The sequence below is a fragment of the Neofelis nebulosa genome, chromosome 18 (assembly GCF_028018385.1).
Source record: "Neofelis nebulosa isolate mNeoNeb1 chromosome 18, mNeoNeb1.pri, whole genome shotgun sequence".
NCBI lineage: Eukaryota > Metazoa > Chordata > Mammalia > Carnivora > Felidae > Neofelis > Neofelis nebulosa.
Window position 1 is genome coordinate 26,568,609 of NC_080799.1, and position 27,850 is coordinate 26,596,458.

General features: G+C 41.1%; 1 protein-coding gene across 5 annotated transcripts; it reads left to right on the forward strand.

The window, feature by feature from the left end:
- Positions 1–27,850, forward strand: PALB2 (partner and localizer of BRCA2). 5 transcript variants are annotated; one of them, XR_009256779.1, is made up of 14 exons: positions 1–208; positions 2,663–2,722; positions 2,879–2,981; positions 4,751–6,211; positions 8,712–9,526; positions 9,887–9,958; positions 13,605–13,766; positions 15,340–15,425; positions 16,862–17,023; positions 18,527–18,643; positions 22,575–22,662; positions 25,234–25,386; positions 26,140–27,263; positions 27,364–27,472. XR_009256779.1 is itself a non-coding variant. In XM_058711455.1 (13 exons), exons 1-13 carry the CDS (start codon positions 161–163, stop codon positions 27,569–27,571), a joined length of 3,531 nt encoding a protein of 1,176 aa, XP_058567438.1. In that variant the 5' UTR covers positions 1–160; the 3' UTR covers positions 27,572–27,850. The 5 variants fall into 5 exon arrangements, 4 of the variants coding, with proteins under 4 accessions (XP_058567438.1, XP_058567439.1, XP_058567440.1 ...); XM_058711455.1 differs by lacking the exon at positions 26,140–27,263 and having other exon boundaries at positions 25,234–25,382; positions 27,364–27,850; XM_058711456.1 differs by lacking the exon at positions 26,140–27,263 and having other exon boundaries at positions 8,859–9,526; positions 25,234–25,382; positions 27,364–27,850.

Sequence of the window (27,850 nt, forward strand, 5' to 3'; positions counted from 1 at the left end):
GCGCGCCAAGTCCGCATGTGCCACCTGGTAGCGCTCTGGGGAAGATCCCGGGCGCAGAGTTTCCTTCCCGGGTGCCTCCGGGGCCCAAGGCCAGCCGGCATCCTCGTGTCTGCAGGCCCGGGGCCGGCGACGGCTGTTCCTTCCATTCGGCCGCGGCCCGATGGAAGAGCCTCCCGGGAAACCTCTCAGCTATGAAGAAAAGGAAAAGGTGCCGGGGTGTGAGGGAAGGGCTGAGTCGGAACTCTGACCCCTTGCGCAGGCTTTAGGCGTGTGTTTGTTTCCTCTGCGGTCCCGGGTAGGCAGTGATCTCTGACCTCTGGACGCAGCGGGGGTGAACGTATGGATGGAAGAATGCTGAGCTCACGTGGTGGCATTTAAAGAACAAATTTTCTTACAGCAGTAATGCCTAAATACGTACGATGTGTAAAACTGGATTAAAGCCAAAGTCCCCTTTGACATCCTCTTCACTCCCACACTCTTTCTCACCCTTGGCTTCTCCCACCCACTCCCTTAGGGAAATCTCTGAACAGCCGGTGCTTTGGATCTTTTCGTGTGTGCAATGGACGGAGGTGGGGGGGTTGGAGGAGTGTGATTTATTCCCTGGCCACCAAAAAGTGATGTGTATCTTTTTGTTCATAAATGGTATGATCTGAATGGTTCTACAACGTCCTTTTTACTTATCCGTGTTTCATCCATGTCGATACATGTTAATCTGGCTTCTGTGTAGTGTTACGTATTAACGGAAGTGCATTCTTGTCTTTAGACATTACTCTGCTGAGAGACTTTGAGGTTGTTTCCAGATTTTGCTTCTACTATAGATGCTCTGACCGACCGTCCTTATTCATGCCATCTTGTGCTAGTGCTGATGATGTTAACTTGAATGTATCTTGTGCTGGCTGTTTGAGGCGTTGTGCTAAACTCTTCATATTAACTCATCAGTCTTCTTAGTTTACCTTCCCGTGGGGAGTGAGATAGGTCATTTCCTAGTCAACAAAATAATTCTCAGATGATGATAAGGTTGGTGATAAAGAGGACCCTGTGAGAAGCAGTCTAGCACAGAGGTTAAGAGCACAGATCCTAGGGATGCCTGGGTGGCTCAATTGGTTAAGTGTTGGACTCTTGGTTTCCGCTCAGGTCATCATCTAATGGTTTGTGGATTCAAGCCCTGCCTCCAGCTCTGTGATGAAGCACGGGGCCTGCTTGGGATTCTCTTTCTCTCCCTCTCTCTCTCTCTCTCTCTGCCCTTCCCCGTTCTTGCTCTTTCTCTGTCTCTCTCAAAATAAATAAATAAACTTAAAAAAAGAGCACAGATTCTAGAACTCAACTGTATGGTTTTGGATCATACCATTTATAAACTGTGTGATCTTGGGTGAATTGCTTTCCCTTAGATCTTCTTTTTTTTTTTTTTTTTTTTTTTTTTTTTAATTTATTTATTTTGAGAGAGAGAGAGAGAGCGCAGGAGTGGGGTAGGGGCAGAGAGAGAGGGAGAAAGAACTCCAAGCAGGTTCCATCCACACCGTCAGTGCAGAGCCCGACGCGGGGCTGGAACTCACGAACTGTGAGATGATGACCTGAGCCAAGATCAAAAGTCATGCTTAACTGACTGAACTACACACATGCCCCTTTCTTGGATCTTCTTAAAGCCAGCTCCTTCCTCCTTCAGGTTTGGGCTCAAATGTGCCCCTTTCTTGGACCTTCTTAAAGCCAGCTTCTTCTTCCTTCAGGTTTGGGCTCAAATGGTAGTCCTCAGAAATGCCTCTCTGGCCACACTACCTAAAGTAGATCAGGCAGAGGCACCTGGGTGGCTCAGTCAGTTAAGCGTCCGACTTCAGCTCAGGTCATGATCTCACGGTTCGTGGGTTCGAGCCCCACGTCAGGCTCTGTGCTGATAGCTCAGAGCCTGGAGCCTGCTTCGGATTCTGTGTCTCCCTCTCTCTCTCTGCCCCTCACCCGTTCATGCTCTGTCTCTCTCTGTCTCAAAAATAAATAAAAAACATTAAAAAAAAAAAAAAAGTAGATCAGGCACTCTCACATCTCCCTGTTGATCTGGGTACTGATTACCATGTGATTTCATCTTATCTGTGTATGCATTTTTTTGTTAATTATCTGCATCCCTCACTCTGCCTAAGCTTGACCACTCTATCTTTAGCGCCTGAAACAATAACTGACACACGGTGTTTATACCTGACAAGAGATGCATTTGTTGATTGAGTGTCTGAGGATGCCAGCTTCTGCTGCCAGGGATCTCACAGTGAGAAGGGGGAACAGAAGTAAACAGTATAGTGGATATAATAAGTACTGTGATAAAGGAAGCACAGCAGAGAGGTGGCATGTCTAACCTTGATTTCGGGAAGGACCTAGAAGTCTACCCAAGGGAAGTAAAATTAAGTTGAGGCTTGAGGAATCAGAAGGACTTAGCAAAATGAGTTGGGGAGGAAATGCTTCAGGTGGTGGGAACAGTTTATGTAAAGGTGCTAAGACACTGGAAAGTTTGGTGCTTTGTGAGAAGTGAAAGTAGTGTGGGCGCCTGCTACTCCTCCGCCGTCTGCTGCTGAGGGACCTACTAAGCCCTGCACACTCGGGTCTGATAGACACTGTGTCCCTTCTCTCTGACTCTTTCTTTCCACCTGCTCAGCATTGTTTGCTGTTTTTCTTCTTCCAGTTGAAGGAAAAGTTAGCATTCTTGAAAAGGGAATACAGCAAGACGCTGGCCCGCCTCCAGGTAAGTGAATCTTATTCTCTCAAATTGAGGTATCACAGTATGAACTACATACAAACAATTCTTTCTAATAATAAAGCTTTAAGATAAACCTTCTTTGTCTTAAATTTGTTCCGTTTTTGGAACGGAACAAAAAAAAGCTGTTTTTGTTTTCTCTAGCGTGCCCAAAGAGCTGAGAAGGTTAAGAATTCTGTTAAGAAAACAGCAGAAGAACATGATTGCTTGTTCCAGCAGGACATTTCACCACAGCTAAACCACTCAGGTGAAGCTAGCCCGTTTACTTATGCTTGCTTTATTATTCATTTTCCGGGTATATTTGGTTGTGGTTCTTTTTCTCACAGCCAAAAGATAAAGACTAGCCATAGACTCTTTTTAAAGAGTATGTATAATTCACTGGTTCTTTGTGTACTCACAAGACTATGCAACCCTCATCACCATCTAATTCCAGCATGTTTTCACCATCCCCAAAAGAAGCCTTGTAGCCATCCTACCCATAACCCCTGGCAACCACTAATCTACTTTCTCTGTGGATTTACCTATTCTGGACATTTCATGTGAATGGAGGCATACACTGTGTGACCTTTTGTGATTGACTTCTTCCACTTAGCGTGATGTTTCCAGCAGTCATGCCTGCATACACACATCCAAGCATGCGTCAGCACTTCACTCCTTTGTGCAGCTGAGTCCTATTCCATTGGATAGATGATGTGCCATGATTCATGTATCCATTCATCAGTTGGTGGATATATGGGTTGTTTCTACTTTCTGCTTATTATGAATTTTGGCTATTATGCTGCTATGAACATTCATCTGCAAGTGTTTATATAGATGTATTTTTTCAGTTCTTTTGGGTACATACTTAGGAACGGAATTGTGGGGTCATATGGTAATTCTCTGTTTAACTTTTTGAGAAATTGCCAAACTCTTTTCTACAACATCAGTACCATTTAACATTCCCACCATGATGCACAAGGATTCCTGTTTCTACACATCCTCACCACCATTTGTCATTTTCTGTTTTTGGGTTTTTTTTTTAATTTTTTAACGTTTATTTATTTTTGAGAAGAGAGAGACAGAGCATGAGCGGGGGAGGAGAGAGAAAGAGGAAGACACAGAATCTGAAACAGGCTCCAGGCTCTGAGCTGTCAGCACAGAGCCCGACGCGGGGCTCAAACCCACGAACTGTGAGATCATGACCTGAGCCGAAGTCGGACACCTAACCGACTGAGCCACCCAGGCGCCCCCATTTTCTGTTTTTAAAATTATAACCATCCTGGTGGGTGTGAAGTGGTATCTCATGGTGGTTTGGATTTGTGTTTCCTAGTGACTAATGATATGGAACATCTTATGGCTTGTTGGCCATTTGTATATTTTCTTCAGAGAAGTATCTACTCAAGTCCTTTGCCAATATTTTAATTAGGTTATATGTCTTTTTGTTCAATTATAACTGTTCTTAATATATTCTAGCTATTAGATGCTTATCAGATGCATATTTCATAAATTTTCTCCCATCTGTAATCAATGAACTGTTTTTTTTTTTTTTTGGTTGAATTGTTTAGTTGATCTTTTCCCCTTTCAACTTTTAGAAATTATATTTATTGTGTAAATATTGGAAAGTTTTTGTTTGTTTTTTTTTTTGATTAAGCACTTCTATATGTACAGAGGAAAAAAATCTAGCTAGAAGTATTCTAAAAAAACAATGGTCATTACTCATGTTAATAGGTAATTTATAATCATAAAATTGGGGGCTATTGAAATAGAAAGGTGGTATTAAAATCACTTGGGGCACCTGGGTTGCTCAGTTGGTTAAGCATCTGACTTTGGCTCAGGTCATGATCTCATGGCTCATGAGCTCAAGCCCCGTGTTGGGCTCTGCATTGGCAGTGCAGAGCCTGCTTGGGATTCCCTCTCTCCCCCTCTCTCTCTGCTCCTCCTTCGTTCGCTCTCTCTGTCTCTCAAAATAAATTAACTTCAAAAAAATTTTTTTTAATTAATAAGAAAAATATTAATTATATATTTTTTTCTCCTCAGAATCTAAAAATAATGTATCTCCTTGTGAGACATTACAAATCAGCACCCATCTGGATGAAGAAACTGGAGAAAAGACACCTATCACACTTGACATTGAGCCTGAGTCCTTCAACCTTGGACATGGCCCCGTGGAAAGATTACATATACAAAGTGATATCCAAGAACATTTTCCCTACCAGGTCAGTGGTCCTAGTGGTGAGAAAAGGCAGAGTAAGTTGCCAAAGAGAAGAAAGCAGCAGCAGAGAACATTTACTTCACAGGCGAGAGAATCTTTCTTTGACATGGATTCACTCATACTCTCTGGAAAAAGACTAAAGGAACTGGAAGAAATCAATAGAGAGAATCCTAGAACACCTGTAACTGGAAGAACTTCCCTTTCACGTTCTACGTGTGACATTCTGGATTCTCCAGCACCAGTGACAGAAACTAACGTAAGGGGTGTATTAACTCCACCAACTACCAAACCACAAAGAGTTGTTGATGCACTCGTAAGAGGAAATCATTTCCCCACAGTGTCTACACTTGCTTCATTTACTCCATCAAATAACAGTAGTGGTCAGCACCTTGAACATAAGCCTCCTAAAGGCGACTGTGAACTCATTACTCATGGTTTAAAAAACATTATCCCTGCTTCACCTGTAAACCTGGAGGCACAAGACCAAAAAATGACTGTCTCTACAGATAACCCAGAGGTAAATAAAGCTGTAAGTGCAAGTGGCCAGCTGCCTAGAAGTCCTGACTTAGAGACAGATAATTTGTGCTCTGTGAATGAATTCGCTTACAATAACTTATCAGCAAATGGAAACCAAAATTTAAAAGGACAGAATCACACAGAGGAGTGTTTAAAATCTCCCCATAACACTCTTGATGATAGAAATGAAAGTCCTCAGGAAAAAGAGGTTGTAAGTCAATCTAAGAGTCTTAGCCCAGAAGTAATCTCTCCTGCTTCTGCAGAAAATCAAACACATTCTTGCACAATGCTCGAAGGCCTTCCATTTCCCGCAGAATATTATGTTAGAACAACACGAAGCATGTCAAGTTACCAGAGAAAAGTAGCCCTGGAAGTTGTAATTCAAAATCATTTGGGTGTCAAAAAGAAAGGGTATAAAAATAAAAGTAAGGAGGCAACTAAAAATTTAAACCTTCCCAGTGAAGAAACTGACCAGAGTGGAATTAGGACCTCTGACACATGCACAAGACAACCAAATTCAGGAAGTCCTCAGAAACGTCCCTCTTCAACTGAAGTCAACTCTCCCCTTGGGCCCCCTGAAGATAACCTTTCCAGGAAGGCAGTTATCCAGCCATCTGGTAGGAGACACGGAAGAAAAACAAAGTCAATCTGCACCCCTGTATTAGATGATGGTGAACTCCTTTTGCCAACTTTTGGCACATCAGGTGTTAATAGATCCAAGGAAGAAGTTGCCTTGAACAAAGAGCAGAATGGAAAGGCAATTATTCATGGTAAGAAGAGAATTAAAGGTAAATCTAAGTGCAGTTGATGATGATGATGATGATGATGATGATGATGATGATAGCCAACACTTAATTGTGTCCCTGGTATTTTCTAAATGTTGTGCAAACACTAACTCCTTGCATCATCACAGCAACCCTACATGAGGCAGAGTCTGTTTTTACCCTCGGTTTACAGACGAGGAAACTTAAGGCACAAGGAGATTAAAGTGACTTTAATTCATGAAAGTGGCTTTAATTCATTAAAATCACAGAGCTGGGATTCAGACCTGGCTCTGTGATGCCAGAATTCACTAATGTGATTGAAAAGTTGACATGGAAAAGGAAAATGTATGAGACTTTCATCTAAAATTAGTATCTATTCAGGTACAACACAATCTTTATCCCCTAGAGGGAAGTTGTATAACCTACAGAGAAAGTGTTTTTGAGGTGAAATGAAATGTGTGTCCGAATAGGAGTCCTTTGACAAACTTTCTTAGGAATGACTGAGTAATAAAATGCAATACATCCAACCAACTTTTTTTGGGTAAAATATCAAATATAGCGTCTGTGGAGATCTGTGGGATACAAAATATTGGAGAACAACAAGTGACATAATTTATACTTTTTTATTCATTTCCTCAGGAATTAATCACATATGATACACTGACCAAAACAACTAGAGAATTCACTCTGGTTCTATAGTAGACATCAGCAAACTTTCTGTAAAGGGCCAAATAGTATTTGTCTTTGTGCCCAGTTATAGCTAGTCAAGTATAGAGGCAGAGTAGCCACAGACAGTATATAATGTGTTCCAGTAAAACTTCATTTACAAAAACAGGCAGCCAACTGCTCTATATCATTGGACACAGGTTTTGGTCTATGAGCTATAATTAATTAAATACTTAATTTATTTTTAATTAGTTAAAAACCTGTAATCATTATGACTTTTTTATTGTCCTCTTTAAGCCAACAAGAATACAAAGCAATCAGAAAGTAGGGCAATCTAGTAATAATCTAGAAACATCTTTTTGTATACTTTGAAATACTCTGCTGTGGATTTAGTAACCTGCTGCTACATTAAACATTTTTTTCTCAGGGTGCCTGGGTGGTTCAATCGGTTAAGCATCCGACTTTGGCTCAGGTCATGATCTCATGGTTTGTGGGTTTGAGCCCCGCATCGGGCTCTGTGCTGACAGCTCAGAGCCTGGAGCCTGTTTCAGATTCTGTGTCTCCTCTCTCTGACCCTCCCCCACTTGTCCTCTCTCTCTGTCTTTCTCTCTCTAAAGTAAAAAATAAACATTAATTTTTTTTTCTTGAGGTGATCTTAACATAAAATGGACCATTTTGAATCAAGTGAACGATGTACTGGCATTTAGTACATTCTTGTGCCACCATGCCCCCTACCTAGTTCCAAAACATGTTCATCACTCCAGAAGGACACCTCATGCCCATTAAGCAGTTGCTCTCTATTTCCTTTCCACCCTAGTGCCTGGCAACCACCACTCTATATTCTCTCTCTGTGAGTTTACTTGTTTTGGATATTTCATATTAAAGGAATTATACACTATGTGACTTTTTTGTGTCTGGCTGCTTTCACTTAGCTGATTTTTGAGATTCATCCACATCACAGCATGTATCTATACTTCGTCCTTTTTTATGGCTGAATAATATTCCCTAAGTATGTGCCACAGTTTATTCATTTATAAGTTGGTGGAGACAGCTTTCCCCATCCCAGGCATTACTCCAGTCTTTGGCTCCCAAACATGCTCTGAAAAAGTGTCTGCAGAGGTGGTTGGGCCAACTGGGTCTACATGTTGCATGGTATAGAATTCCAGCTGCTTTAAGTGTAGTAAATTATTGGGGTGCTTGGATGGCTAAGTTGGTTAAGCATCTGACTTCAGGTTATGATATCGCGGTTCATGGGTTCAAGACCCCCATCAGGGTCTGTGCTGACAACTCAGAGCCTGGAGCCTACTTCAGATTCTGTGTCTCCCTCTCTGTCTCTCTGCCCCTCCCTGGTGGCACTCTGTCTCTTTCTCAAAAATAGGTAAACATTTTTTTTAATAGTAAATTACTCTGCTTGAAAGGGAGACTTACGTTTCCTTCAGTGAGAAGGGCCAGCGTTTTGTAGACTGTGTTCTGGTAGTCTGTTGGAATCATAGTTTTAGAACAGAAAGGACTGAAGAGATTCTTAGTCCAGTTCCCGTATGAGAGACAAGGGAAAATGAAGTGAATTGACTTGCCTAAGATCATGGCAGATCAGTGGCAGAGCAGGGACTAGACCCTGGTCTTCTTCCAGCTAGTGTCATCAGCACCATGCTGTTTTTGATGCTACAAAAGGAGAACTGCTAGTTAACCACCAACCTGTGGCTGATTCTTGAACCCGCTCATAGGTTTCAGAGTCATGGGTGGGAAGAGAACAAGCATTTTGCACTGTCTTGGAGTTCAGAAGCTCACTTTTGGTTGGGTATTGGATGTTTGCTGTTACCGCTGTTCCTTTCTATTTTAGGGAAGAAAGATGATCGTCAAAAAGAGGACTCCCTTTCTTCCAGAAATAATGCTTATTTGGCTTTGGATTCTGCTGCATTCAGGGCTTCATTTCCTAAGAATGAGATGCTAAGTTTAAAGCAACTGTCCTCTGTTCTCAAAACCACAGATTTTCAGTTACCTGATGAAGACTTTGGACCTCTTAAGCTTAAGAAACTGAAGTCCCAATCAGAAAAATCAGTGGAGCCTTTTGTATCAAAAATGTATGGGGATAAGCTCCTTAAGGAGGGAAACTGTGTTATTTTGGAAGAAATGACACCTACACAAATTGATATTGAAATGGAGGACTTGGAAGAGGAAATTCTTGTTCTCCCAGGAAAAGCACAACCTAAAACACCAAACCCAACAAGCCAGCCTCAGAAGAAGGGCCTTTCTTCATCCATAGTACTTTTCACTCCTTTCAATACCGTCACCCCTGAGGATAATGACAGACTGATGGCAGATGTGTGTTCGCCCGCCTTCCCCATCCTAGGCACTACTCCAGCTTTCGGCTCCCAAGCACGCTGTGAAAGAGTGTCCACAGAGGTGGTTGGATCAACTTGCTCTGTACCCCAACTTCCTCACTTGAAAGACTGTGATCGGAAGCAAGGCGACGGTTGGGCCAGCCCCTCAAAATCAGATGGCAGCCCGGTTGTGTCAGGTCGGGAAGGACAGCCTTCCTGTGGCAATGATTCTGGTTCCCAAGCAAAACTTCTTCCCACTGAGTCAGTCACTTCCGAAGAAAATCAGCTGTGTGGAAATATGCACGTGGAGTCATGGAAACAGTCCACTGAGCAGGTACGGTCCACTTCCATGGTAAGATTTTTCTATGATGGAATGAAAGATCTTAGCGAATATGGGCAGCATGACTTTCTTACACATTGGCTCCTCAGTGTTTAGGAATGGTTGAATGTGCTTCTTTGTTATGATTTCACTGTAACCATTAAGTTCAGTTGGGGGAAATTTAAGGTTAATATAAAATGTGTTTTTAAATATGGGGGATCCTATTCCCTTTGTCATCAAGGAAGCATTTGCATATAGGGCTTTGCTGCTGTTATCAGAGGAAATAACACATATTGAGTAGACACGATGAAGGAGCAGGGTGGGCAGATGTCATCTATAAAGCATAGATTAACAGTGTGACTTTTATTTTCACAGACTGAAGTAGGAGACCTTCCTGCTTGTAATGGCTTAATCCCAGGCCACCTACAATTGGTTTCGAAGTTAAAGGTCAGAAGACCATTCCCTTTTGGTGTGTCGTGTGTCTTACATGTAAAAAATTTAATGAATTCATAGGAAAATTAGGATGAATTTGATCTGTATCTTCACATTCTTAATTTAGCACTGTTAAACGAACTTGGCGAAACAGATTCAGAAAAAACCTGTAAACTCTTTGTTTTTCACAATACTTAGCTGTATTTATATCTTGAGATCTTCTCCAGAAGAAGTTTATATGTCGGGGCGCCTGGGTGGCGCAGTCGGTTAAGCGTCCGACTTCAGCCAGGTCACGATCTCGCGGTCCGTGAGTTCGAGCCCCGCGTCAGGCTCTGGGCTGATGGCTCGGAGCCTGGAGCCTGTTTCCGATTCTGTGTCTCCCTCTCTCTCTGCCCCTCCCCCGTTCATGCTCTGTCTCTCTCTGTCCCAAAAATAAATAAAAAACGTTTAAAAAAAAAAAAAAAACAAAGAAGTTTATATGTCAAGCTGTTGCCAAGAACAACTTAAGCTAAATCAACTTTGTGTCTAAATGTAAATCAGGCATCTTGACAGAGAGAAAGTCATTCATGATCCTCCTTTCCAAATGCTGTAGTTTCTAGAAGGATCATTTGTGATTTATGAGAAAATAGGTAGTGGTTCCAGATTATAATGAATGGTTAATCTTTCATATGCTGTGTGTGTGTGTGTGTGTGTGTGTGTGTGTGTGTGTCTAACTCTGAGAAATGTAAGTTACAATATTCTGTTAATGATATGTTAGTAAATCCAGAGAAGTGGATTGGACCTGTGTCCTAGTTAACTCTTTGTATGTAGTGCTTGAAATAGCATGATACAGAGCAGGGTTTCTCAATCTGAGCAATCTGGACATTTGGGGCTGGATAATTCTTTATTGCAGGGGCAGTCCTGTGCATCGTAGGACATTTAGCAGCAGCCCTGCCCTGCCTTATCTATAGAGCCACTAGCACCCCCATCCCGAGTTATGATAACCAAAAATGTCTGCAGGTATGGCTAGATACCCACCAGGGAAAGTTTGTGAAATTCCCCCCAGTTGAGAACAACTGGTGTAAAAGAAAGAGATTCAAACCCACATAAACTCTTTCTGCCAACTACTAGTGTGTGACCTGGGGCAAATTATTTACCCTCTGAGCTCCAGATTCCTTTGGTATAAAAGATACATAGTAATAGTCATTTCAAAGTTATTCTTGAGTCCATTTTAATAACTTGGTTTCTTAAAGAATCAACCATTTCATTTGTATTTTCTAATTTGTAGGTAAAAAGTTATTTATTATTCTAGTAGTTTTCTTGTCTGTGTATATTCAGTTAAACCTCTCTCCCAATTCCCCATTTTCTAAAGTACTTTTTTTCCTGCATCAAACTTAAGAGATTTTCCATTCTGTTGGTCTACAACGCTTTTGGTTGTATTGATTGTTAATTAGTTTTTTTGTTTCCTATTTCATTTGTTTCTGTTTTTATCCTTAATAATTCTTTTCTTTTTCATTGTGCTTACTTTCATTGTTGTTTCACTACCTTTTTGAGCTGTTTTCTTTATTTTTATTTTTCTTCTTTTCTGATAAATGCCTTTATGATTGTAAATTTCTTTTGGAAATACCACTTTGCCATGCTCTGTGTGTTTGGATACACAGTGCTCTCCTTGCTCATGTGGAAATACAGTGGACTCTTGAACAACATGGGTTTGAACTGCAAAAGCCCACTTACATGCAGATCTTTTTCAGTAAACACATTAGAATTCTTTTACAGAATTGTAATGTATATTCTCTTCCTGATGATTTTTTTTATTTTAAGTTTATTTTGAGAGACAGAGAAAAAGAGAAAAGCACAGGTGGGGGAGGGGCAGAGAGAGGAAGAGAGAGAGAATCCTAAGCAGGCTCTGCATTGCCAGCACAGAGCCTGACGTGAGGCTCAACCTCATGAGATCATGGCCTGAGCCAAAATCAAGAGTCAGACGCCTAACCGACTAAGCCACCCAGGCGCCCCATCTTATGATTTTCTTAATAGCTTTTTCTTTTCTCTATACTTTATTATATACAGTACATAATACATATAACACATGAATATGTGTTGATTGACTGTTTCCATTATCAGTAATGCTTCCTTCCAATAGTAGGCTATTAATGTAGTTAAGTTTTGGGGAAATCAAAAGTTATATGCAGATTTTTGACTACGCGGGAAGTTGGTGCCCTTAACCCCCATGTTGTTTCATTTTTATTCCCTCTTCAACCCGTGGGTGGTTCATCAGGATGTTTCATTTCCAAATGGGCAAGTTCTTATGGGCCATGTTTTGTGATTAAATCTGAATTTGTTCCATTCTGGAGCTACACATTTTTATTTTTTATTTTTTTTTTTTTAAATTTTTTTTTTTTCAACGTTTTTTATTTATTTTTGGGACAGAGAGAGACAGGGCATGAACGGGGGAGGGGCAGAGAGAGAGGGAGACACAGAATCGGAAACAGGCTCCAGGCTCCGAGCCATCAGCCCAGAGCCTGATGCGGGGCTCGAACTCACGGACCGCGAGATCGTGACCTGGCTGAAGTCGGACGCTTAACCGACTGCGCCACCCAGGCGCCCCTGGAGCTACACATTTTTAGATCCATCATGATATAAGTGTGTGGGGGCAATTTTTTTTAGTTACATAAGACTCACAAAGCTTGCTTTCTTTCTTTCTTTCTTTCTTTCTTTCTTTCTTTCCTTCCTTTTAAGATTTTATTTATTTTGGGGGCTCCTGGGTGACTCAGTTGGCTAAGCGTCTGACTTTGGCTCAAGTCATGATCTCACAGTTCGTGGTTTCGAGCCCCACGTCAGGCTCTGTGCTGACAGCTCAGAGCCTGGAGCCTGCTTCGGATTCTGTGTCTCCCTCTCTCTCTCCCCTCCCTTGCTGGCGCTCTTTCTTTCTCTCTCTCTCTCTCAAAAATAAATAAACATTAAAAAAATTTTTTTTAAAGATTTTATTTTTATAAATTTTTTAATGTTTATTTTTGAGAAAGAGAGAGCGCGCACGCAAAAAGGGGAGGGGCAGAGAAAGAAGGAGACACAGAATCCGAAGCAGGCTCTAGGCTCCGAATTGTCAACACAGAGCCCGATGTAGGGCTTGAACTCATGAGCCGTGAGATCATGACCTGAGCCAAAGTTGGGTGCTTAACCAACTGAGCCATGCATGTGCCCCCTAAGATTTTATTTTTAAGTAATCTCTCCACCCAATGTGGGGCTCAAACTCACAACCCCAAAATCGGGGGTCACTTGCTCCACCAACTAAGCCAGCTTTGACCTGTATAAAACTTTAATTACATTTACTTAGTATTTCATTTAATCCTTGGAACCCAGCACTTTTCATATTCATATTCTATATTCATATTCTATTCATAAAACCCCAAGTGGGGCGCCTCAGAGGCTCAGTTGGTTGAGCATCCAACTTTGGCTCAGGTCATGATCTCACCGCTTATGAGTTCGAGCCCTACATCGGGCTGTGTGCTGACAGTTCAGAGCCTGGAGCCTGCTTCAGATTCTGTGTCTCTCTTTCTCTCTGCCCCTCCCCCGCTATGCTCTGTCTCTCTTTGTCTCTCAAAAATAAATAAACATTAAAAACAAACAAACAAAAACAGACCCCCAAGTATCCCTTTAACATAAGTGTTGTTGCTATTTATTTCAGAATCCTTCTGGTTCCTGTTCCGTGGACGTGAGTGCCATGTGGTGGGAAATAGCCGGTTTCAAAGAGCCATGTATCATAACTGCCTGTGAATACGTAGTTTCTCTTTGGAAACCTCTAGATACTTGGCAGTGGGAAAAACTTTATTCCTGGCACTTTACAGAGGTAAGTCAGAATCTTAGAGCTGGGAGAGGTCTTTGCAATTATTTACATGGTAATATAGATGGGCAGCTTACCAAGAATGGGACCTACAACCATGTAAGGCAGAACAGAGGGATCAGTAATTTTTTCCAACATTTCATTATGTAGATTGTCAAACATAGAGACAAGTTGTACAGTGAGTACCCATATGCCTACCATCTGGATTCTACAGTTAATGTTGTGCTCTGGTTTGCTTTATCGCCTGTTTTTCGGGAAATGGATTTTTATACTAGATATGTTGGAGAAGCTTAGAATTTCGTGTCTTTTCTGACTTCTAAATTTGCTGATACTTGTATTCCTTACCCCTCATCAAAACATTTTTCTTGCTTCCTTTCTTAATATATTTTCTTCTAGTCTTTGTCCACCTTCATATGTATCTTACGTGCTTGCAGTCCTAATGTGCTTAAAATTTTTAAATTTGCCTTTTCTCACTTATACAAACATTTTTCCTTATTCTTACATAATTCTTTTTTTTTTTAATTTTAATTTTAAAAAAGTTGTAATGGTTATTTATTTTAGAGAGAGACGGAGTACAAGTTGGGGGCTCCAGAGAGAGAGGGAGACACAGAGTCTGAAGCAGGCTCCAGGCTCAGCTGTTAGCACAGGGCCCGAAGCGGGAGCTTGAACTCATAAACTGTGAGATCATGACCTGAGCCACCCAGGCGCCCCTCTACATATTCTTCATACTTTATTTTGAGTTTTATTTATTTCTCCACCTTTACTGAAGTAATATTGACAAAATTGTAATATATTTAAGGTGTACACTGTGATGATTTGATATATTATATATAGAAAGCACTCCCACAACAATCGAGTTCATTAACATGCATCAGCTCACATAGTTTTTGTTTGTTTGTTTGTTTGTTTGTTTTTGGTGAGAACATTTATGATCTACTCTTAGCAAATTTCATTCTTGTTCTTTTGGTATATCCATAGCTTTTAGCACTATGCTTTGTATAGTGGTGGTCAATAAATATTTATTTATGTGAATAAACTTATTTTAAATGACTGCATGATGTTCCCTTTGTCCACTTCTGCCAGAATTTATTTAAATTTTCCTTTATTACTAGAACTGTAGATTTCATTAAGTAAGTGCTGCTATATACATGGTTTTGCCTATAACTTATTTGGATTTGCAGCTTATAAAAAGAGGTGTTTGCTAAACTTTTGTTCAGTGTTTGAAACTATCCTGGTACAGTGAGAATAGAAGGGAATGTGACAGATTTTGGAAAATTTAGATTAATTAAAAATTAAACAACCAGGGGCACCTGGGTGGCTCAGTCGGTTAAGTGTCTGACTTTGGCTCAGATCATGATCTTGTGGTTCATGAGTTCAAGCCCCATGTTGGAATCTGTGCTGACAGCTCAGAGCCTGGAGCCTGTTTCAGATTCTGTGTCTCCCTCTCTCTCTACTTCTCCCCTGCTCACACTCTGTCTCTCAAAAGTAAATTTAAAAAATTTTTTAAATAATCAACTATATTGTTAAAAAAAAAATGAAACAACCAAATTCAATTTTTGGCTATTTTTGTTTTATCTAGGTTCCAGTGTTACAGATAGTTCCAGTGCCTGATGTTTGTAACCTCGTGTGTGTGGCTTTGGGAAATTTGGAAATCAGGGAAATCAGGTATGTAACTCTCAAGGAGTAATTTTTTTCTTTCCCTCATCTTTGTCTCTGTCAGCTTGTTTTGAGTACAAGGTATAACCTAGGCTTGAATCTTGAAAGAATCTAAATTTAGATCCAAGAGCTATTTGTTTCAAAAAAAACCTAGTGATAGAATTATATCCCTGACTCAAGTTTCCGTTTAAAATTGGACCTTAGGAGGGGTGCCTGGGTGGCTCCGTTGGTTAAGCGTCTTAGCTCGGCCCAGGTCATGATCTCACGGTTCGTGAGTTCGAGCCTCGTGTCGGTCTCTGTGCTGACAGCTCAGAGCCTGGAGCCTGCTTCAGATTCTGTGTCTCAGTCTCTCTCTGCCCCTCCCCCACTTGCAATCTGTCTCTCTCTCTCACACACAAAAATAAATAAACATTGAAAAATTAAAAAAACAAATTGAACCTTAGGGGCACCTGGGTGGTTCATTCAGTTAAGCGTCCGTCTGACTCTTGATCTCGGCTCAGGTCATGATCTCACAGTTTGTGGGTTTGAGCCCTGCACTGGGCTCTGCAGTCACAGCACAGAGCCTGCTTGGGATTCTTCATCTCCCTCTCTCTCTGCCCCTTCCTTGCATGCTTTCTCTCAAAAATAAATAAATAAACATTAAAATAAATAAATAAAGGGTTTTTTTTTTTTTAACGTTTATTTATTATTGAGAGACAGTGAGAGATAGAGCATGAACATGGGAGGGGCAGAGAGAGGAGGAGACACAGAATCTGGAGCAGGCTCCAGGCTCTGAGCTGTCAGCACAGAGCCTGATGCGGGGCTCAAACCCACAAACCGCGAGACCATGACCTGAGCCAAAGTCGGATGCTTAACTGACTGAGCCACACAGGCGCCCCTAGTCCTTTCATATTAAAGGCTAATTCCTAGAGGTGCCTGGGTAGCTCAGTTGGTTAAGCGTCTGACTCTTGATTTTTGGCTTGGGTCATGATCTCACAGTTTTTGGGTTCGAGTCCTGCATTGGGCACTTTGCTGGCAGTGTGGACAGAGACTGCTTGGATTATTGGTCTCCCTCTTTCTCTGCCCCTTCTCTGTGTGCACACACACTCTCTTTCTGAAAAATAAATTAAAAAGTGCTCACTTTGGCAGCACATATGCTAAAAAAAAAATAAATAATTAAAAAAATTTTTTTAGTGTTTATTTATTTTTAGGGAGACAGAGTGAAAGCAGGGGAGGGGCAGAGAGAGAGAGGGAGTCACAGATTCCAAAGCAGACTCCAGGCTCTGAGCTGTCAGCACAGAGCCCGATGTGGGGCTCAAACTCATGAACCGTGAGTTCATGACCTGAGCCGAAGTCAGATGCTTAACCCACTGAGCCACCCAGGCACCCCCTCAAAAGTAAATATTTGAAAATTAAAAAAAAAAAAAGGCTTACTCTTCTCCAATTTTCTTTTATACTTGGTTTAGGTCATTACTTTGTTCCTCTGATGGTGGATGTGAAAAGCAAGTGCTACTGAGTTCTGGAAATATAAAAGCTGTGCTTGGCCTGACAGAGAGGAGGCTAGTCAGTAGCAGTGGGACCCTTTGTGACCAACGAGTAGAAATCATGACATTTGCAGAAGACGGAAGGTAAGATGGTTGATTTTCATTATTTTTTTAATTTTTTTTTTTTTTTTAATGATTTATTTTTGAGACAGAGAGAGACAGAGCATGAACAGGGAAGGGTCAGAGAGAGGGAGACACAGAATCTGAAACAGGCTCCAGGCTCTGAGCGGTCAGCACAGAGCCCGACGCGGGGCTTGAACTCACGGACCGCGAGATCATGGCGTGAGCCGAAGTCGGCCGCTTAACCGACTGAGCCACCCAGGCCCCCCAAGTTGATTTTCATTATTAAAGAATGCTTTTATCACAGGCTTTCAGAGAAGGTTAGATCACTAGCCTCTTGTTTTTCTGGGCTGCAGGTATCGTATGGCAGGGTCTGCCTCAACACTAGGCTGTTTCGTGGAAGTGGTTTAGAGAGGAGGAAGCTGGATGCAGCAGGGAGGAAGCCAGTGGAGTGGAGAGGCTCAGCAAACATAGTTTATTCTTTCTTCAGTCTTTGAAATCTCCATGTGCCCCTCAGATTTCACATGTGCCTCCAGATCCTAGACCCTTTTCTTGTTCTGCACTTGGTTTCCAGTCCTTAAATTACTGTTTAGGTGCTGACCACTTATAAATGTATATTTCTAGCTCTGAACCCAGCCTTTAGATCTGTGTGCCTATTTATTAGACATCTTGTGGGTATTTCAGATTCAGCATATTTCAAATGCAATTCATAACATCCTCTGTGTCTGTTACGCTTTATTGTGATTATTTACCTGTGTTTTGTAATAACAGAGGTCATGGACCTTCTTGTCTTACTTATTCATGACCTGTAGTAATCTTGGCAAGAGACAAATAATTGCTTGCTTAAATTAGCAAAGTATTAGTGGACATGAGAAGAAGCAGACAGATTTGAGAAAGAGGAGACTAAAATCATTAGGGCTTAGTGATTGAGTAGATAGAGAGGGAGGAGACAAGGATAACATCCAGGTTTCTACATTTGTCACCTGGGTAGACAGTGGTACAATTCACTTAGATGGGAATGCAGAAAGAAACACAATGTTTAAAGAGAGAGGTGGCAAGTTTTTTGTTTTGTTTTGTCTTTTTGAGAGAGAAAGAGAGTGCATATGTCCAGGGGAGGGGCAGAGGGAGAGGAAAAGAGAGAATCTTAAGCAGGCCCCATGCCCAGCTTGGAGCTCCATGCAGGGTTCGATCTCATGACCATGAGATCATGACCTGAGCCGAGAGCATGACCTGAGCCGAAATAAAGAGTTGGATGAGATACTTTACTGGGTCAGTTAGACACCCAGGCCCCCCTGGCAAGTTTAAATTTGGATATGATGAATTTGAGGTGCTTGCAAATATATCCAGGTAGAGAATATAAAAGTAGTGTATGTTTATTGTAGAAAGTTTTGAATACACATTTTCTAGTTGAAATTTTTTCTGGTATCAGATTAGTGCATGTTATGGATAGCTCAGCAATATGTAGAAGAGCTGTTTAGAAACTGCTTTGGTACAAAGTGCTAATTTTTAATACTGTTTTAAATGCAGAAGCAAAGAAAAACAATTTTTGATGTCCCCTGAAGAGACTGTACTAACTTTTGCTGAGGTGCAAGGGGTGCAGGAAGCTCTGCTTGGGACCACTGTAATGAACAACATTGTTATTTGGTAAGCTTTCTCTTGAGGGCCTCAGTTTCTTCTCTTATATGAGGGTATACCTCCAATTTCATGGGTTGTTAAGATTAGAGACTCTGTAAGTATGATTGTGTTTGTTTGTTTTTTCCTGTCAGATGACATATACTTGTCTCAACAAGAACATCATATTAATTCAGACATTCGGAAAAAAGATCAGTCCGAGTAGACTATTTCAAAGTAAATGAAATTTTACCATTGTCAAAAATGTACAGTTGTTCCTCCTTCTGGTTGATGGCTTTTATCAAACCAACTCTTTTTACCTCAGATAACTATAAACTCTGCACAAAGTATAAAGAACAACTATCTGAAGGCACTGGGGAATGAGAAAAAGAAGAAAGATACTGGAGAGTGGTGAATAGGAAATAGTAGGCAAGTTCCTGTTCCTACAGCTTTTAGCCAGAGGGCAAGCCCTAGTCTGCACATGGGGGACTAAAAGCCTGCGAGAAAACCTTCTGGCCCTGACTTAAAGAACCAAAGGACAGAGTTCAGGGTGACCACAGCAGCTAGCAAGTGAGGAAGAGAAATCCCCATAAAGAGAGAGCTGAAGAATGAGCCTCAAATTCTGAGCTATAATCTTTACCTGGTAATCTGGCTAGCCTTTAAACTACATGTGTACAGGTCAGACTTGAAGCAGCCCAGGTAAGGCAAAAAGATCTGAATTGGGTTTTCAGCATTTAGAATTTTGGGTAAGCCAAGTTAACTGTTTACTGGGGGGGGGGGGAAATCAATATTCTTTAGAGGAATCTAACAGAATCCAGAGTTTATGTGATGTGTCATTCATACTGTCTACAATCCAAAATTATAAAATATATCTGATTAGAGGAACCAGGTTAACAAATTTGTGATAGGGAAACCAGAGTCAAGGAGTCCCCAGCCACTTCTCTTTCCTTACCCTGGGGAGAACCTTACCCAGCCAAAGGTACTTTCAAGGTTAGTTTAAATTAATTTTTTTTTTTTTCCCCTCAGAAGCCCTCTCCTTTAACTGGTTCTGCCCCGTCCAACCCTAACTCTCTAGGAATAAGCCAGGAGAGCATGGTCCTTAAGAGAATCTTTGTCCCCTCCCCACCTGGGGGCCTCTGAAATATGACCATGTCCTAATCTGCCAGGAGACTGTGTTTTCAGATGGCCCTACTGTCTAGAGCAGCAGGTTTCCACTTCTGGCATTAGCTCAGTGTTTGTGTATGGAGGTCTAATTTGGGGACAATATTCCTTACCAAAGTTGTCTTTTCTGTTCTTGCTGGTATTTCAATAGTCTGGACCTTCATTATTTGGTTCTTGAACTATTAATATAATCTAGCAATCGGTCTCATTGTCATCAATCAATATCCTACCTCCAGATCTTCTTTCATACTCTTACTGTATTAACATTCTTCCTCCCAGCCCTCCCCTCCCCACAATGTTTGCTTTTCTTCAGCTTCCATTTCCCCAATGCCTTGGTACAAAAATTTCTCTCCAGCTAGTCCATACTCCTCAGCTCCCTGTTTTCTTCCCATCCTAAGAGTAATTTTTTTAGCATTTTATATATATAATGGATTGCAACAGAATTTGAGGTTGAGGAGGGACCTTTATACTTAGCTTCAAAGTGTAAGTTCTAAGTTTAAGGGGTATCTTCAGTCCCATAGTTGCTTTGAGCTCTGTTGTAATACCTCAACTTTCATTGACATTTCCCTCTCTGAACTCATATTGCCTTTTTTTTTAAGTTTTTAAATATTGCCCTTAAATTTTTTTTAATTTATTTACTTATTTTGAGAGAGAGAAAGAACACAAGTGGAGGGAGGGTCAGAGAGAGAGAGAGAGAGAGAGAATCCCAAGCAGGTTTCGTGCTGTCAGCGCAGAGCCCATTGCAGAGCTTGAACTCACAAACTGTGAGACCATGACCTGAGCTGAAACCAAGAGTTGGACGCTTAACCAACTGAGCCATCTAGGCACCCCAATCAATATTGCCTCTGTTTTTTAACTTAGCGTATGCTACTTTGTGTTATGGAAGTCCTTGAAGATGGGTACATACCTTTTGTTTTTCTCAGGGCCTGTCTTAACACCTTGTGTAGGCTACTTACTCAAAGATGTATGGATCATATTGTCTATCAAAAGTTCTCATTTACCTTTTGGGCTCTATGTACTTTGTTGGTCACCTTTCCTGTTTAACTCCTGATGTATTAAATGTCTAAAGTGATTCATATTATACTCAAGATTCAAGTGGCCCTTTTTGAAGCTTGCTGAAGGTTTAAATATTTAATTTTGGTTAAGCTATATTAACTGAGCACCCATCTTTCAATCATTAATGGATATTTGAGTCTCTACTTATATACTGTTTGCTGTGAGAGATGTAGATATGGATCCTTGTTCCGAAGCCTCTAAAATCTAGTCAGTAAGATTGCTTTACAATTCAATTTACAATTCAAAGCATACAATTCCTGTACAATTCAGACAAGGTCAAAGTGATAGAAATTTGGACAGAGTGCTTTGGGACTTGAGGAAAGAGCAGTTACTAAATATAGAGCATATGTTAACCTCTATAGGGGATAAACCCTTTGGTGTCCCCGGCAAGGAAAACCTTGCATATGTACATGAGCATTTAGATTTCCGTCTTTTGTTTTTATACACAGAACCTGGTCCACAGAAGATTCAGAAATATTTGTTGAATGAATACATTACACCCTGTTACAGTCTATATTAAATTAAAAATGAGGCACAAGGACAGTAATGAAGGGAAGTGGAGGAGAAGAGATTTCTGTGGGTTGGTGTAGGCAGGGAGAAGTCAGAGAGTCTAAGTTGAACTCCTGCCGCTAGCTGGAGGCAGGACATAATCGAGGCCATAAAGAATGGAAGGGCATTCATTGGTCGGTAACAGAGATGGGAATTGGTCAGGATTGGGGAGGTCATTGGGAGGATAGCTTGAACAAAGGTGCAGAGCCAGGAATATGCATGATAGGGAACAGTAATGTAGGATCATAGCACAGGATTCATGAGGATTATAGATACTATGAAAAAGATTATGGACTCTATGTTTTGGTTAAGGGGAAGTCAGCTGAGGGTTTTCATCAGTAGAGTTCCATGATAGAGCAGTTATCAACGTCACAAATGCTCAGTAAAGCTAAGAAGTGGTTCCAACAAAGTGTTTCTTCTTTCTTTCTTTTTTTAAAAATTTTTTATGTTTATTTTTGAGAGAGGGACACAGCACAAGCCAGGGAGTGGCACAGAGAGAGGGAGACACACAATCCGAAGCAGCCTCCAGGCTCTGAGCTGTCGTCACCGAGCCCGGTGCACGGCTGAAACTCAAGAACCATGAGATCATGACTTGAGCTGAAGTCAGACGCTCAACCGACTGAGCCACCCAGGCACCCCAGACTGTTTCTTCCTTATATTCACCCTCTTCTCTCTTCCTTTTTCCATTTTTTACCCCACCTCAGTCTTCCCATCTTTCTTTGTTACGTTGGTCTAGTTCTAGTATAAACACGGTAATAGAAACAGAATTCTAAATCTATTTGAGGTGTAGTCTCCTATCTAAATAAATTTGGTTTCCTGACCATTGTCTTCCAAGGAAAATTTAGGCATAATAAGAAATGTGACAAAATCATAATGCTGGAGCCACCCAGTCAAATAAGATAAAGGAAAACTTTCCTCATCCGGAGAGGTTTATTCCTAGTGACATAGCAGATTCAATCTCAGGCGGGACTGTCAAGTTAAACTACTGGCAGTGTCACCCTCTGGTCCCTATTTGTAGCTCAGTCTGTAACTAAACAAATGTAACTACACACATGTAATTAAACAAAACTAAGGCACTGTGTCCCCTAGTTTCTCCCTTGGTCACCTCCTAAAGTATGCTGTGATAAATAACAGGATATTATGTGAAAACCAGTTTGCTAGAAGAATGTTATCAGCTTATTTATTTTTGGTGTCTAAGGAATTTAAAAACTGGTCAGCTCCTGAAAAAGATGCACATTGGTGATTCCTACCAAGCTTCAGTCTGTCACAAAGCCTATTCTGAAATGGTAAGTAGTGATCTGTTGGGACCACTTTGTGTCTGCTTTGTGTGTGGCTGTTGGTCTCACTGAGTAAGAGCAGTAACTTAGTAAGAAGTAATTAACAGACCCTCTCTGTTGTGTATCTTTTTCAAAATTGGATAACAGTGTTTGTCCTTTTTTTATTTTTTTAATTTTTGTTAACGTTTATTCATTTTTGAGAGAAAGAGAGACCCAGAGCATGAGTGGAGGAGGGGCAGAGAGAGAAGGAGACACAGAATCTGAAGCAGGCTCCAGGCTCTGAGCTGTCAGCACAGAGCCCGATGTGGGGCTGGAACCCATAAACCATGAGATCATGGCCTGAAGCAAAGTCAGATGCTTAACCAACTGAGTCACCCAGGCACCCTAGTTCTTTCTTGAAATCTATGGATGAAAATAAGTATTGGTATAATGTGGCGGCTTGCTAAATTTTCTGGCTGTATGTCCTAAGAGCAAACGTTTATTTCTAGCTGTGAGTTTGTACTAAGAAATACCATGCCTGTTACCAGACTTGGCTCTCAACTGCATTGCCATAAATGATTTATGATGTGAACACATACCTGAGAGAGGATGGTTAAATGGTCCTAGATGTGTTTTTCCCTTAGGCTTTAGTGTTTTCACATAGAAACGAAAACAGCTTCTCAGCCATTGTGTTAATAGACTTGACTTACAGTCTAGTTTGGACATCTGAACAGGCTGCAGGCAGCTGTCCAGGAGTCAGAGGTAACCCTTAAGTACCCACCATCGAGCCACAACAGAGGCGGTAGCGGGTGGCTTCACACTTGTATGGAGACTGATTTTCGCAGCCTCAGTGGCAACCCCGTGCGCATTAATACCACACGCTTGGAATACACGGGTTGTAACTTTCCCTGGCCTGGCTGGGTCTGTGGAATTGAACTCAGAAAATGTGTGATCTTATATAATCTGTCACATTATCTTGAGGCTACCTTTTTACATCCTTAAAATAACAGGGTTGAATTCATCTCTGAAATTATTACATTTACCTACTAGGCATTGAAATAACTTTGTATCTTTGTTACTACAACACTAATACCTATTTGATACTAAAGCATTTAACACAGAAATGTTTCAGATAGTAGATAAAACTCCATGAAGCCAACCTCTGGAAATAACTTAATAATTTAGTGTAGGAATCGGCAAAGTTTTTGTGTTAGTAAGACCAGATGGTAAATACCTTCAGGTCGGCAGGCCACATGGTCTCTCTTGTAAGTGCTCTGCTCTACTGCTGTAGCAGAGAATCTGCCGTAGATAAAATGAAACCGCATGGGCGTGGCCATGTTCCAGGTAAAACTTTTTGTATGTTAAAACCTTCCAGAACTTGAATTTCCTATGATTTTTCATATATCATAAAATATTTTTCTTGTTTTTTTCAACCATTTCAAAATGCAGAAATCATTCTTAGCTTGTGGGTCATACAGAGATAAGCAGTGAGCCAGATGTGGCCTGTGGGCCATAATTGCCAACCCCTAGTTAAGTATATGACATCGAACTTTTTCTTTCTTTTTTTATTTAAAAAATTTTTAAATGTTTATTTTTTAAGAGAGAGACAGAGTGTGAGTAGGGGAGGGGCAGAGAGAGGGGGAGACACAGAATCCAAAGCTCCAGGCTCCAGGCTCAGAGCTGTCAGCACAGAGCCGACACAGGGCTCAAACTCACGGACCGAACCACGAGATCATAACCTGAGCCAAAGTCGGGTGCTTAACTGACTGAGCCACACAGGCGCCCCTAGCCTTTTCTTGACTAGATTTTCTAATTATAAAAGTAATTCATTTTATTATAAAAATTCAGTCATTCTAGAAAATGTATAAAGTAGAAATGAATGTTACTAATCCTAAGATGGTTCATAATTAATTTTCTCCATTTTACCTCCAAAGAGAATTACTTTCAATGTATGACATACATATACAACCGTGAGTGTGTGTATGTCTGTGTGATATATATGTCTCCACACACAATCATGTTATTATTAGATCATATAATTTTAAAACCGGGAGAGGTCTGTTTTAAATTTTCCCATGGAAACAACCATAGGTGATGGTGTCTTTTTTTTTTTTGTCACTCTTGTTCTATAAGCGTAAATCGGCAATGCAGACTGGCCTAGAAATTGAGTCACCACTTACAAGGTTATTTTTATGGGAAAATGTGTTCTGAATTTTCAAAAACCAACTTGCCAATGAATATCTGTAGTTTGAGGACTCCGTTTGCATGTCTCTATGCCCTCTTTCCCTATGACAACGTTTCTCCAGATGGATGGTATGAGATGTTAGTAGTGTCTAAGATGGAGGAAATTGGTGAATCAGCTACGTTCCCACCTACAAGACTGACTGAGCCCTGTCCTAGAGAAGCCAGAAGGCCAGCTCAGTGATCATCTCAACAGTTTGCCTGAAAAGAAAAATGAGCTAGTGATTTAGTGATTAAATCCTGGATACTTGAGACTTTTGATCATTCTTGTAATTCTTTGGTATTGTCTCTGCCAACCCTTTCTTTTTCCCAGCATACTCTTGCTGATTTATTTGGTTATTCATTTCTCTTTTAAATTAGGGGCTCCTGTTTGTTGTCCTGAGCCATCCTTGTGCCAAAGAGAGTGAGCCGTTGGGAAGCCCGGTGTTTCAGCTGATTGTGATTAACCCTAAGACAACCCTGAGTGTGGGTGTGATGCTCTACTGTCTTCCCCAAGGGCAGGCTGGAAGGCAAGTGTGTGCTGCTGTTCACTGAGTATGACATTTTGGAAGGCACGTGTGCAAATACAAAAAACCAGATGTTCTTGTGTCACTTAGATGAATGGTAAACATGAAATACTGCAGACCATAGTAAGAATGTCAAGTAGGAAGAAGTGTAAAGTTTAGTAGATCTCAGTCAAATCCCAGGTTCCCTACATTCTTATCCCCACCATTATGGGGTTGGATAGGTATTTTATGTGTATTCAAACCCTGTTTTTCCCATAACAAAAACATTTCAAATGCAAATTAAGTAATTAATATTCTCTACAAAAATGTCCTTTCCGTAAAACCTAAATTAAGAAAGTTTTAAATATTACTTTGGGAAGGCCTCTTTTACTTTGAAATCTGACGAGTCTCCATCGTACAAGCAATTGATATTTATCTACTGACTGATGAGAAGATCTATTTATCAGTGATACCGTTATTGGTATCCCAGGTGTTCTGTGAGCTCTCTAGAGCTCTAAAGTAGTGTTGGTGTTGTTAGGCCACCCCAGCCACACCCGGAAGGGTCATTCCTAGAGATTACTTTTATTATTGTTTGAAATGCACAGCAGAGACAGAAACCAGATTTAGTAAATCAAGATCACAAAGTCTAGCTTTAACAGTTTACAAGGATAAGGAACCTTGGTAGGTGCAATGTATGTTTCTGTGTTTTTTGGGGATCTTGTGCCAAGCTTGCTGCATCAGTGTTCTAAAAGATGGTCTCTCTCCCTGTGCCCTTAGCCAGAAGTGGCACTTCTGCAAACGTTCTTAGCTCACCAAGAACCTCAGGACTGTCATCTGCAATTCATGCTTACATATAGAACTCGTTTCTTTGGATTTGGGGAGAGAACCGTAGTCGCTGGCCTAGAAATTTAGGATAAAGAGAACTATTCAATCAAGCATTTCCTCCGTCACTCTTCAAACTCATTTATTTAGCAAACCTTGATACCTATCTGGTGCCAGTTCCGTAGAGGGCACTACTGTTTCTAATCTCATGGAAATAGGAGGCAACTAGAGACTAATGTTCAGCACACAAAATGCCATGAGGCTTGTAGTGTTTGGGAGCACACAGGATGGAGGGAGCACCTTAACTGGCAGTGGAGGGTTAGGGAGAGACTGTCAAGGAAGACTTTGTGGAGTTTCAGATGTGTCTGGAGTCAATCACACAAAGTTGGGTGGGAGCCTGGGATAAAAAAAATACCATTTGGTTCACTCAGAACTGAAGGTTGACTCTTCGAGATGCTGGTGATGTGGCAGTGAGGAATAACAACTAATTTATATTAAGCCCTTAACGTGTATTAAGTATTTTGCTGTACTCCTATCATATTCCTATTTTACTGATGAAGTTAAATAATTTGCCCAGGGTCACAGAGCTCTTACTTTGTTAGAATTCAGATCCAGGCAACTGACTGCAGCGCCCCCGTCTCTAAAAGACAGACAGATTCCTGTTTTACAATGTGTACGTCTTGGTGGGAGAGCTAGCCACCAAGTATGGAAACAGGATCATCTCATGAGTGAAAAGTGCTATGAAAATAAAACCTATAACATGATAGGGAGCAGAGTACACGTGTGCCCTACACTAGACGGGAGATGAGGGATGACCTTTCTAGGGAGGCGACGTGCCTGCATGATGGTAGAATCCCAGCCATGCTAAGTGAGCACACGGGAGAGGGAACAGCAGGAGCCAAGACACTGAGGTGGTCGGAGCATGGCCCGCTTGAAGAGTGGGAGGCAGGCTGCTGAGAGCTGGGGTGCGGGTGGCACGGGACGCATCAGACACAGCCGGGACCCGGACGCATGGTAGTGTCCGGAACTACAGCACACCTGCCAGCTGCCCTGGGATTTCAAAGATGGGCATCACATTTCCAGGTATTTCTGTTCTTGTTGCTTCGGGGAGCGTGACTTTGGCTTAACTCGAAAAACTCTTTTGATATATGATTTGAATTGTTTCTTCTCTGCTTGCTATTAGGTTCCTGGAAGGTGATGTGAAAGATCATTTTGCAGCGGCAGTATTGACTTCTGGAACAATTGCCATCTGGGACTTACTTCTGGGTCATTGTACTGCCCTCCTCCCACCTATCTCTGACCAACATTGGTCTTTCGTTAAATGGTCAGGTACACATTCTCATTTGTTGGCCGGACAAAAAGATGGAAATATATTTGTATACCGCAACTAATTAGATGAAAACACAGTGCTCTGGATTTTTTGACCACTTAGTACTTTTTAGAGTTGTAACTAAAGAATATCTGGATGACATTTAAAATAACTACTTGTATTCCATTAAGACACATTTTTTTAATTCTGAATGTAAGTGGCACTACTGATCTTGAATGTTCATTTATACTTTGGGAGAAAGGATCTTAGATTGATTTTTGTAATTCTTCACATCTGCACATTTGCTTTTAAAGGTGTACATAAAGCTTCAGTATTAATAAATATTTATTTTGATACCTTC

Excerpts from the sequence above, each read along its gene's own strand:
- PALB2 (XM_058711455.1), top strand. The coding sequence starts at position 161 with ATGGAAGAGCCTCCCGGGAAACCTCTCAGCTATGAAGAAAAGGAAAAG. Across the intron at positions 13,767-15,339 it reads ATTCCTGGCACTTTACAGAG|GTTCCAGTGTTACAGATAGT; the intron begins GTAAGTCAGAAT and ends TGTTTTATCTAG. Across the intron at positions 17,024-18,526 it reads ACATTTGCAGAAGACGGAAG|AAGCAAAGAAAAACAATTTT; the intron begins GTAAGATGGTTG and ends TTTTAAATGCAG.